The 13,396-nt window shown below is 35.9% G+C and overlaps 1 protein-coding gene across 5 annotated transcripts in view; it reads left to right on the forward strand.

Moving 5' to 3' along the window:
- The window catches only part of abr (ABR activator of RhoGEF and GTPase), a 488,870-nt gene that overhangs the window by 355,305 nt on the left and 120,169 nt on the right, over positions 1–13,396 (forward strand). For all 5 annotated transcript variants that reach the window (XM_079870546.1, XM_079870547.1, XM_079870548.1 and 2 more), the window contains 2 exons: positions 7,176–7,273; positions 7,362–7,493. In XM_079870546.1, coding sequence (XP_079726672.1) covers positions 7,176–7,273; positions 7,362–7,493 — 230 coding nt within the window. The remainder of the gene's footprint in view (positions 1–7,175; positions 7,274–7,361; positions 7,494–13,396) is intronic.

A 13,396-nucleotide genomic window follows, 5' to 3' on the forward strand; every position in this document is an offset into this window, starting at 1 on the left:
GTATTCATTGATATTAATCTATAGTTTTTTTTCCCATGTGCATGGAAGTGTATGTATAAAAATGAATATCAAATATGTAATAAACAATTCTTATTTTGTATTTGGTTCAATTTGTTTATTATAATAGAAGTCAAAGGTAACCATAGTAACAACATGAAATTAAATTTTTTTTAAAAAATTAAATTTGGTTCCTGGAGGCACCCAAAGTGGTTCCACACAGTGCCTAATATAAGAGTTCATCAGGAAACTTGTGTGGTTCCTCAGAGAACCACCCCTTTTTAAAGGGTGCCTAGAGGATCTACAGACTGTTCCGCTGGTGTGGCAAAGTGAAGAACCCCAAAAGGTTTCTCCAGGCACCTTTTATTTTTACAGTGTGAGATTATTTATTCATCACTTTTTTTGTCTAATGGAACCTTTCAATGACAACCTCTTGAAGAAGCTTCTCATTGAGTTTTTTGCTATACACAAACCTCACATGGCGAGTCAAAAGCATGGCTGAAGGAATGATGGTGCACTATATCAGTCTTTAAGAGCCCACTTTTATGCCTGGACCCTTTAAAAATCACTGCACGGAAGCGCCACTCTCATTGAGGTTCGATGTGGTCACTCAGTGGTCACCGTCTGCAAACCTGAGCACCTTCCCTTACCAATCGTTTCCATTTTTTTTTTAATCCTGATTCATGTTTCTTGGATATTTATATGTTTTTATAAATACATTTACTGTTCTCTGAAAACTAGGTTTCTGTGCCTAGTGCTACTAAAAACTAAAGCCTCATCTGACCATGAGGAGAGATATAGCTGCCCTTATTTCATGTTTTTAGTATTGAGAGCGAGGGCAGTAGGGCTGCGGGAAATGGGCCATTAGTGAAGGATGGTTCTGGTAAAGGTCTTTTCATTTAGGAATTCATCATTTAAGAATGGATTTTTTACTTTCTTTTCATTTACACATAATATACAATCAAAGCTGAGAAAAATATAACAGCAATAAGTAAGGCAGGAAGGAAGGAAATAAGGAAGGAAGGTCATTCCTACTTGAGTTCAAAAGCTCACAAAAAATATTTTGGCCCTAATATAACAAAATGTTAAACAAATATTGTGTATTAGGTGTGTAATTCATGCTTCACATTTATTTTGTTTTATATTTGTGCTGCCCCAGAGAATGATGGGAAATGAAGTAGGCCCATTATAAACTTTTTTCTGGTAAGCTTCAGCGTTTAACCCATTAACTTCTAAATGCATGAACAAAAACAACACTGACACATTTTCAGAATAGCTTTTTATGTTCTGTGGAAGAAAATAATTCTAAAAATTTTGGAATGACAAGGGTGAGAAACTAAAGGGTTGCTAAGTATGTTTTAAATCATGTTTTAATAATCTTTTGTTGTGCTTTAAAGTAGTACAATAATTTTGATGTGTTGATTAACATAAAGTACTTGTTTACAATTTTAACTGTAGTGTGTTATTCAATATTACATTCACAGTGAAAATGTTTTAAATGTTCTAAACTTCATAACAAATATGCAATTATGATTACATTTAAAACGTGACAAACAAAAGTATGTTTTAGTTTATCATAAATGCATATTAGTACATTCAGCAGTACACTTTAATAAAATTTTAAAGAAAATAGAAGTAATTATGAAATTACATAAACGTGTACTGTACTCAATAGCTATAAGTGGGTCTAAAAGCCCTCTAAAGTTCAGGTAATTGTGTTTAATATAAATGTTAACTATAATACAAGGGTCTTCAACTGGGGTTCTGCAGTGGTACTGCAGGGTGTCTGCCAATTAATAGCCCCTTTCACACAGAGATTCCGGAAAAAACACATATAAAGTGACCCGGGATTTGACCCGGGTTCGTTTGATTTTGGTTCATTCACACTGCCAGTGATTTTCCGGAATCAGAGAGTGCGTTCACACACAACCCGTAAAGACACGTGACATCGATGTGACTTGTAATGTCTCCGCAGCGTCTTAAGTTTGCTTATGAGCTGCGATTTCTCTCTCGAGAAACCACGCTTGTGTATTTTTTTCTCTGATTTGATCATAAACTTGCGCATTACGTACCGTTTCACAGCTGGCGAACGATCATGCGCTTCAGCGTCATCACTACGACACGGCATTATTACGGCTTTTGTTCACACAGCGCGCGTTCCGGGACTGAACGCGGCAATGTTACTAGGTCCCCAACCTGGCATCGATCCCGGCATCAATCCCGGGTCATGTTTGCGTTCACACAGAAGGCACTCTGGCAATTTGCCGGCAATTTCCCGGGTTCAAAGCACTGTGTGAAAGGGGTTAATGTTTGATCACAAATAATATTTTGTTAAAAAAAATTAAAACATGAGTTAAAAAAAAATATCACAGTCAAATTTAAATATAAGCACTCTGAAACAAAAGCAAGAGCACCCTCAGTTAATACTGTAATAATATAATATTATTGGCGAAACAGATTTGGCAAACACTCACAATTTTTGAATTTGCGCTCTTTCCAGCTTTCGAGGCTAAGTAGAATTAACCATTGAATAAAAGTGTTGTTTTTCATGCTGCTAAGAGGACCGATGGCCAATTACACGCTGCAAAGTTTTGGAAATGACATCGACACATAAATGTAGGATTCACTCTTGAAATTGCAATTAACAGTGATACTTGCATGGGACAAAAATACTGTATGTCAAAATAGATACGCGTAATGTAGGCTAAATGCAGACTAATACAGATTTGTAGATTGCTTGAAAAATATTCTTATTAATATATTTTTTTAAATTCTATTCTAATTATTTGTGAAAGTAATGACTTAAATGTCTCACTGTACATTGCTATTGCTATATCAGCACATTACTAGAAAACCCTCACTCGTTTCACATACCTATTGCTTCCATTCTTAATTGTCCATCTCACAGCAAAGTTAAAATGTTAAGGTTTAGTAAACTTTAAACCAAAGTTCAAGTAAATGTTAAATTGCCCATCTAGTTGACTAGACAAATTAATTTGTGAATTTTTAATAAACTAGCAACTAAAGTTCAGGTAAATGTTTAATTGTCCATCTGATTAATTAAAAATGTATGACTCTGAAAACAACTAATGAATTGTGATTTCACAACATGTTATTTTATTTATTATGGTGCATAAATCTCAATTTTAATAATGAAAAGTAATATACAGATATGTGCAACAACAATGTGCATAGTTCTGATCTACTGTCTTAACATAATATAACTTATTCTTAATCACAATATAGTTAGTTTCTATTAATATCGAAGGCTATATGCCTAATATGTTACTCTGTTTGACACATTTTGTATCGGGGGTCCCTGCTTCATCATGTCTCTATTGCCTAAGCCCTGATAAAGACCCCTGCTATAATACATTTTCATTTAATATCAATTAACATGCAATTAAGTGTCCGGAAACATTACATTCAGTTCACACTTAAATATATTATTTTAAAGTATATTATATTCATAATAAGTACTCTTTTTAAATGTATTCTAAGGTGTACTTATTTTGCACTAGGGGCAAATTGTTTCCACCATGATTTTATTAACTGAATTGACCCCAAATCAAAAAGCCAGTCTCAAAGAAACCCCTGAAATTCCCACTGATGACATTGTGGTGTCATCTCATGAAAACAATCATTCTAGCCATGTGCGGAATGCACTGCCAATAAAGCTGGTGTGTTTGCATGCTCATACAGTTTCATTATAAAGAAATGGGGGGTGGGAATAAATTAGCTCCCTCTTCAGAATAGGGTCTAACCCAGCACAATAGGAGCTATCAGTGACATAAGTGTATGTTGATTTTCCGAACCCATGCCAAAACACAGGTACCCGCCATTTTTAAAAGGCCACAGTTTTACCCCACAAACTAACATAAATGTTCAGAAAGCCAATGTTACCGCCATTTACCTGCCACCTTTGTCTGTGGCGTTGTTCTTTTTTCAGCCTCCATGATATGTAGCACTGCAAGTTGTCCTGGGAGATTTCGTAGCCCTCCTTTTTGCTCTTTTAATCGCATAACTTATACATCTACATTCCATCTCCATTCTCACGAAACCCACAACACATAAAGCTGGGTGGGGGGATGAATAATGTTTAGATGAAGTTGTGAAAACGGTGTGAACATGGACTTTACATGTTACAGTGCGAGCTGGAGGTGAATCAAAAAGCCAGTCTCAAAGAAACCCGATTCAACATGTAGAATCAGCTTCGGGCCATCGGTGAGAGAAAACTCTGATTGGCTGTTCAGTTTAGCAAACAAATCTGTGCACAAGATTAAGAGCAAAAGTGATGAAAGCAATCAAAGAAGTCAAGGCGGTAGTTTTACGTCATCTTACCTGAGCATTCCACTGCGCGAATATTTTCATAATAAATGAGTGGACTGGAATAAAGATCGTGATCAGCATGATTGATATTCCAAACAGTAAGCACGACACCAACGCTTTGCTTTGCGACGCAAAGCAGCGCTTTATGGTTTGTATACCTGCAGTTCCTTTTTTGAATGACAAATATAGGCAAATATATATGCTTAAATAGACCGTTATCGTCTTTAGACGCAGGTGCAGAACAAGCTTGCTAGTTGACAGTTACCTGTAGTCCTTTTGTTGTGTTCTATCACAGATTTTTTCCTCGATGCGAGGCGACAACACATTCGGCTTTAATTTGCGCTAGTTCTTTGCCTTCGGTTTGGTGTGTTTAGACCTTTAGACGCATAGATAAGACAAATGCTGTGTTCACTGGTGGTTGTCCCACCAACTGTGCCTGTTCCTTTGTCCTTGTGTGCCTGTTCCGCCAAAAGACTCTGAGAGGGGTTAATACACTGTATTGTGTGCCAATATTGACACATATGGATTTTTTTCTTAATATATGATAGACCAGTAGGGTTGAAAAAATCTTTCAAGGTTTTAAGTGCTGACACCATGTCTACGTGGTGAACCATGAAAATGTAAAGATACACTCACTTATAACCTATGCCTTGATTAATAAACACAAAGTAATTAATCATACGGAGTGTGCAATTTTTTAAAATTGTGAAATGCTAAAGTGCTAAATTAATATAAACATATTTATAAAAGCAATAAAACCTGAGAGGCTGTACATTAAAATGATTGTACCATGGGAATGGGGTGTTTTAATGCCTTTAATGCCTTTTCATATTTTAATGCCTAAAACCCCCTAAACTGTCTCAGAATCTGTAGTGCATGGACTTATTGTGTTAATAGCAATATATTATTAATAGCAATGTACTGTAATAGAAGTTACACTACCGTTCAAAAGGTTGGGGTCAATACGATTTTTTAAACAAAATTGAAAGAAGTCTCTTGTACTCACTATGGCTGTATTTTATTTAGTGGTGGGCCGTTATCGGCGTTAACGTGCTGCGTTAACGTGAGACTCTTATCGGGCGATAAAAAAAAATATCACCGTTAATCTATTCTCAAAGTTGGGTTGGGAGCCGGGTCTATACTAAGCAAGCTATGATGACTTTCACCTTGAGATTTTAGCGCGGATTCGGTTCGGTGTTCGGTACGCATTTTCAAACCGAACGGTTCGTTGGACCATTTTTCCTGCCGACCAAAATTTCGTTATTTCAAATGTAGGCGGGTCGTGCGTGGCAAGCGCGCTCATAATGTAAGAGATGCTGGCGCGACCACAACATTGTCCGACATCAAATGGCAAACGTAATGCAAGCGGAACGAAACTGAGCTACTCGTTACTGTGTGGTTGACGGACCGTCGTTTATCAGTTTGGACCAAAGCAGCGCGAGCCGATCTTGATCAAGAGATCCAGTAAATAAATAATTTGAATTCGCTACTTAAGTAACTTTACTTAACTAGTGAGAAACATTCACATTTCTCCCGTTATTAACGGATCAAACAGTGCGTAAGCCAGGAAGAAACATTGTGCCATGAATGAACTATCCAGTGTCCACAGATCTGCAACATTTACCATGGATTTACTGTAGTAAAACTAACTGCAACCATGGAAGTTTGGCAGGAATAGTAGGCTATAATGCATTCAAGTAACATTACGTTGGTTTTATTTTGACATTATGAATAAAATTGCTGCCCTCAAATGTTAATCTGAACTAAAAATAGACCTTTGTTTATAACTACTACAATATTAGGCTACATTTATTTTTTTTCCAAGGAGCTGTTTTGTTTTATATGCTCATCAAAGTAAAAAAAAAAAATTTAAGTTAATTTGAATAAAAAAAAACAAAAAAAATCTCTGGCATTTCTTCACAAGTTCTTTTAAATGTCACTTTGTATTTAAGAAACACGTGCCCTTTAGTCATTATTTGGGTAGCGCACACATATTCTGAATGCCTTCGGCAGAATTCAAATGAGCCATTTTAATCTAGATTAATCTATATTAATTCCAAGATTACAGTGAGATTAATCTAGATTAAAAAAATTAATCTATGCCCACCACTAATTTTATTTGATCAAAAATACTAATATTAGTATAAAAAAATACTAGTAATGCTGTGAAATATTATTACAATTTAAAAATATATATATTTTATTGGATTATAAAATGTAATTTATTCATGTGATGGCAATGCTGATTTTCAACAGCCATTTCTGAGTCACATCTTTCTAATATGTTGATTTGCTGCTCAAGAAACATTGTTATCTTATTATTATCCATGATGAACACAGTTGTGCTGCTTAATTTTTTTTTTTTTTTTTTGGAAACTGTGATGCATATTTTCTTTGATGAATAGTAAGTTCAAAAGAACAGCATTTGTGTGAAATAGAAATTTTAAATGTCTTTACTGTCTCTTTTAATCAGTTTAATGCATCCTTGCTGTATAAAAGTATTAATTTCTTTAAAAAATTTATTTTAGTAGTATTAGTAATTTTAGTATAAAATATGAATAAAAATAAACATATGTGACACTATACATTATGTAATATTAAATTAAATTAAATTTATATAAAATAATTTATAATATATATTAAAAAAAAAATTCTCCTGCCAAGGAATATAGATTGTTACTCTTCCTGTACGGCTGTTTATGGGTATCAAACCTCGGACATCAAATAATACAGAATTCAAATTTTGTTTTTGCAGGTGTGTGTATGTAACAACAGCTTTCGAATGACCATTTTTTATGAATGTTTTTTTTTTTCCTCATGAGGTCATTATTATTGTGTTCTCTCTGTAGATATGTACTGTACGCTGGAGGTAGACTCTTTCGGTTACTTCGTCAGTAAGGCCAAAACGCGCGTGTTCAGGGACACAACAGAACCAACGTGGAACGAGGTGAGCTTTGTCATGATGATAAATAAGATTCACCTAACCAATTATTACCATCATGTATCTGTCAATTCATTTATTTGTTATCCTACAGGAGTTTGAAATAGAGCTGGAGGGCTCTCAGTGTCTGCGGATCCTGTGCTATGAGAAGTGTTATGACAAATCAAAGATCAATAAGGACGATAATGAGATTGTGGACAAGATCATGGGCAAGGGCCAAGTACAGGTAGGACAAAGAGACAAACACATTGTTAAACACAACATGTGTGCAACAGTAAACACTCAGGTCTGAGTAATACTCCACCAGACTGGTTTAGACCACAAAAGGACAGATTTAAATTGTGGTGGTTTCCTGATGTGAGTCATTTCTATTGTTGTCTGGTTAGCGTGTGCTCTGCAGATGGTGTGTTGTGGTGCTTTATTTTTGACATTGGCTGCTTTACTGCTTGAGAACCCATGGCTTACATTTATTTTTCCTCACATACATGGGAAATGCCCCAATTACACTTAAGTGAGTATGTATGTGTTGAGATCAGTGTGTTCACATGTGTTTTGCGGTATGCAGCTTATGTTAGAAATCGTCATAGAATTCCTTTCAAGACGAATTTTTGAGCAGACCCATGACAAAAAACTTCGTAAACATGCCCTTTTTATTTGACTGGAATAAAGCCTTCATTGATCTTCATTGTTGTGGTAACACTTTGACGACCACGTGAGTCGCTGATGCTACTTTTTTTACTGTCATTATCAAGCCATTTGTCCTGTTTTGCTAAGCTTTATGCTTAAACCTCAGTCAAATTCTTCTTCTTAAAGTATTGCATTCTTCTTTTAAATCTGGGGCAGCTTATGGGGGGACTAAAAATGAGGTGGATTTAATTGCACAGGAGGTTTGTTTCTGTTTTATGTTTGTGTTATTCTCTTGGGATCATAGCCATAGCTGAATTAACAGCAAAAGAGATGATTTTGTTTTCACAGAGAATGTGGTGTGTATGTCACTCCCATTAGTATGTACAGATATACACGTTACCACCACATGCTAAACACGCACACAGCATTACTTCTACAAACAGAAATACTGATAGTAATGCTATTTTGGGAATAAAGACATTGCAGAGATGCTTGCAAACAAACTCCACAGAATGAGGGGGAAATAATGATTAAAATAATAAAATTACATTTATTCCCCATATAAAGTATCTAAGGAACAGATGTTTAAAACCCTCTGGGGTCTGAGGTGTTTTCTGGGCCCTGGAGGTGTTCTGACATGCTCTGACATTTGTGCTTATTTCTGTTCCTTGTGACATTTTCATGGCTAAAGTCTGATTACACTGTATTCAGCACAAACTCTGCTACAATAATATGTCAGCAGCATGTATGTAAAAGTTTGTAGTTTTGAGATAATGACATTTATGCGTGGTTTGTGAAAAAAAAAAATTGTCACTGAAATAAGGCCATGAAACCCATACTGATTATTTCTTCACAAGACTTTTGAAAATTGTATCACGTAGCCTAAAATATTTGCTCCAAATCTATGTGAAAATCATCCTGACAACTCATTCAGATAAAACAATATATTGATTTTAAATTTGTAAGACATGTTTGTGTAAGAAAGCTTTATGCGAAGAGGCGTGAACACATCATGAATATTAATTGCTTTCACACTTGAGAAAGACAAAGACCCTCCCCTAATGGCCCTATTAGGTGCTATCAGGCCCTATCATTCTGAGCAACATTGCACAAAGAATGAGGAGATTTAAAAAAGAATGGCTTTTTAAATGTTTGGATTTATTTACAACACAACATAATCCAAAGATACACAACAAAGGACAAAAAAGCACATTATTTAACACACTGATCTAAAGACAGAGACTTGAACAGTCACATACATTTGTGCCATTCCTGAAACATAGTACATACCTGTCATTTCCAAGGTGTTTGATTTTTCATTTACCATGTTCATGTACTCATGTGAATGTTGAAGTCAGCAGGACTCCTCAGTGGGGCATCTGGTCCCTGTATAAAAAAAAAAAAAGAACACCTGTGAACATGCTGATATCAAGAGAAACTATAGGGCTGCATACATTTTAGATTTTTCTGGTTAAAATTGCGATTTAAAATGTACAAAATACACACACACACACACACACACACATATATATATATATATATATATATATATATATATATATATTAGGGGTGTAACGATACACGTATTCGTATTGAACCGTTTAGTCAAGTCAAGTCAAGTCATCTTCATTTATTTTGATATTCTAGGTATTATCAACTGGCCGGAATTTTGAGATCGCAATAGACCTGACGGACTATAATGCGTTAAGAGCTCGCTCAAGTACTGCGGAGCTAAACCATTTAGTGCTTTGTAAGTGATCAGCAATATTTTAAAATTGATGCGATGTTTAATAGGGAGCCAATGCAGTTTTGACAGAACCGGGCTAATATGGTCATACTTCCTGGTTCTGATAAGAACTCGAGCTGCTGCGTTTTGAACCAGCTGTAGTTTGTTTATTAAGCGTGCAGGGCAACCACCCAGTAGAGCATTACAATAATCTAGCCTTGAGGTCATGAACTAGCCATAGACTGTATGGTTATAGCTGTTATGGATCACGAACTCTTTGGCGAGTATTGAAGTGCCAACAAAACGAAAGCGTCCATATTCGGATACACGCGGAGTCGCGGACTGTGTGACAAACGGAGGAATAAAACCCGGATAAATATCGGCAGGCGATTTCGAGATGGAGAGAGCTGCGCGTCAATCTTGGACTTGACAGAGACTCTCTCGCGAGTGTATTGAGACAGGTAAGACATGCAACTGTCAATAATAGCACTTATAAACAAAGTTATATTGCTCTTTGTACTTTGGTAAGGCTTTTTATCACGTGTGGTGACCGAGATTATGGCAGTACAATTAAATACAATCGGATATGATGTTAAAAAAATATATTTAGTCATTACTTGCAAATGTTCGTTCAAATTTACTTTTAGATATTGGTTTGAACACGTTAAACAACACGGCATTAACCATAAAAACGTAAAACTGCACAACATTAACCAAACAAATCATTTGACAAATAGCTGTATGTTGTAACGGGATAATATAGCATAACATTTCACGTTCCTTGCAGTTCATTAATTATGATGACATAAAATAATACGATCAGACATACAGGTAATACAAAAACGAATAAATTACCTCATCCGTGATCATGATTCATTAATTCCATGTAGATATATCGCTAGATGGTGAAAACGCATTAAAAACGTATTCGTATTGAACCGTTTAGTCAAGTCAAGTCAAGTCATCTTCATTTATATAGCGCTTTTAACAATGTAGATTGTTTCAAAGCAGCTTTACAGAGATAAGCGTATAATTTAAGGTAACAGAGATTGTTTCGGCTTTACAGCAGAGTTAAGTTATTTCCATCTAAAGTTAGTTTTGATTGATTTGCTTCCGTCGCAATGATCATTTGTTATTAAATTAGGGGCCGCTAAGACGACACCATTCCCTCTACACAGACTTTAAACGCGAACCTGTGAGAAACACTGATGGCGTTCACATGAGCATTTAGAATGGGTTCTATAGTTATGTGCGTTTGAATATATGCAGGTTTGGAATTCCCTACAAGCCAAGCCTAAACAAAGTACTTGTCTTTCCCTATAAATTTTGATAAAGAATTTAATTTTATTTTGTTGCTTTGGGGTAGGAACTGTTAGAAGACTGTTCCAGAGTTTTGGTGCTAAATAGGAAAAGGATCTACCGCCAGCAGTCGATTTTGATATTCTAGGTATTATCAACTGGCCGGAATTTTGAGATCGCAATAGACCTGACGGACTATAATGCGTTAAGAGCTCGCTCAAGTACTGCGGAGCTAAACCATTTAGTGCTTTGTAAGTGATCAGCAATATTTTAAAATTGATGCGATGTTTAATAGGGAGCCAATGCAGTTTTGACAGAACCGGGCTAATATGGTCATACTTCCTGGTTCTGATAAGAACTCGAGCTGCTGCGTTTTGAACCAGCTGTAGTTTGTTTATTAAGCGTGCAGGGCAACCACCCAGTAGAGCATTACAATAATCTAGCCTTGAGGTCATGAACGCATGAACTAATTGTTCCGCATTTGTCAATGAGAGCATATGGCGTAATTTAGATATATTTTTAAGATGGAAAAATGCAGTTTTACAGATACTAGACACGTGACTTTCAAATGAAAGATTGGTATCAAAGAGCACACCCAGGTTCCTAACCGACGACGAAGACTTAACAGAGCAGCCATCGAGTGTTAGACAGTATTCTAGATTATTACGTGAGGAAGTTTTTTGTCCAATAATTAGAAACTCTGTTTTTTCAGAATTTAGAAGTAGGAAATTACAAGTCATCCAATTTTTTATATCCGCTATGCATTCCGTTAATTTTGTGAATTGATAAGTTTCGTTAGGTTTTGAAGAAATATAGAGCTGAGTATCATCGGCATAACAGTGAAAGCTAATGCCATGTTTCCTAATGATATCTCCTAAGGGTAGCATGTACAGAGTGAACAGCAACGGTCCTAGTACTGAGCCTTGTGGTACGCCATACTGAACTTGTGATCGATGAGACATCTCATCATTTACTGCTACAAACTGATAACGGTCAGATAAGTATGATTTAAACCATGCTAGTGCAATTCCCGTAATGCCAACATAATGTTCTAATCTATTTAAAAGAACGTTGTGGTCAATGGTGTCAAATGCAGCACTAAGATCGAGTAACACTAATAGAGAGATACAACCACGATCGGATGATAAGAGCAAATCATTTGTGACTCTAACGAGAGCTGTCTCGGTACTATGGTACGGTCTAAATCCTGACTGGAAATCCTCGCAGATATCATTTCTTTCAAGAAAGGAACACAGTTGTGAGGATACTGCCTTTTCTAATATCTTTGACAGAAAAGGTAGATTCGAGATCGGCCTGTAATTGACTAATTCTGTAGGATCAAGTTGCGTTTTTTTAACAAGCGGTTTAATCATAGCCAGCTTAAAGTTTTTTGGTATGTATCCTAGAGACAAAGACGAATTAATGATATTAAGAAGAGGATCTATGACCTCTGGAAGTATTTCTTTCAGTAGCTTAGTCGGTATAGGGTCTAACATACATGTTGTAGATTTAGATGATTTAATGAGTTTAGTAAATTCTTCCTCTCCTATAGCAACGAATGAATCAAATTTTTCCTCAGGGAGACTACAATGCACTGCCTGATGCGATACTGTAGTAGACGGTTGCATAGTTATAATTTTGTCCCTGATATTATCAATTTTATAATTGAAGAAGTTCATAAAGTAATTACTGCTGTGTTGCTTGGAAACTTCTGGGCTTGAAGCTTTATTTTTCGTTAGTTTAGCCACCGTTTCAAATAAATACCTAGGATTATGTTTATTTTCTTCTAATAGGGTTGAAAAATAAGCAGATCTAGCAGCTTTTAAAGCCTCTCTGTAAGCAATAGAGCTCTCCTTCCATGAAATGCGAAATACCTCTAGTTTTGTTTTCTTCCAGTTGCGCTCCATTTTTCTAGCTGCTCTCTTAAGGGCCCGAGTGTGCTCATTGTACCACGGCGTTGGACTATTTTCTTTAATCTTCTTTAAGCGCAACGGAGCAACTGTGTCTAAAGTGCTGGAAAAGAGAGAGTTAAACGTTTCTGTTGTAATATCTAGTTCTTCTAAGCTATCTGAGATGCTGAGATGATGAAACTGATTAGGAAGATTATTAATAAAGCAATCTTTAGTAGCAGAAGTGATAGGTCTCACATATTTGAAACACGGAGTCGGCTTTGCAGCCTTGGCTAAATGCAAATTACACGAGACTAGGTAATGATCTGAGATGTCATCGCTCTGCTGCAGAATTTCAACGGCATCAACATCTATTCCGTGTGATAATATTAGATCTAGAGTATGATTACGACGATGAGTAGGTCCTGACACGTGTTGTCTAACTCCAATTGAATTTACAATGTCTTTAAATGCCAATCCCAATGCATCTTTTTCATTATCGATGTGTATATTAAAATCACCAACAATTAGTACTTTATCTGCAGTCAATATTAATTCTGATAGAAAGTCCGCAAATTCTTTGATAAA

Source organism: Squalius cephalus, assembly GCF_949319135.1.
Source record: "Squalius cephalus genome assembly, chromosome: 5".
Lineage (NCBI taxonomy): Eukaryota > Metazoa > Chordata > Actinopteri > Cypriniformes > Leuciscidae > Squalius > Squalius cephalus.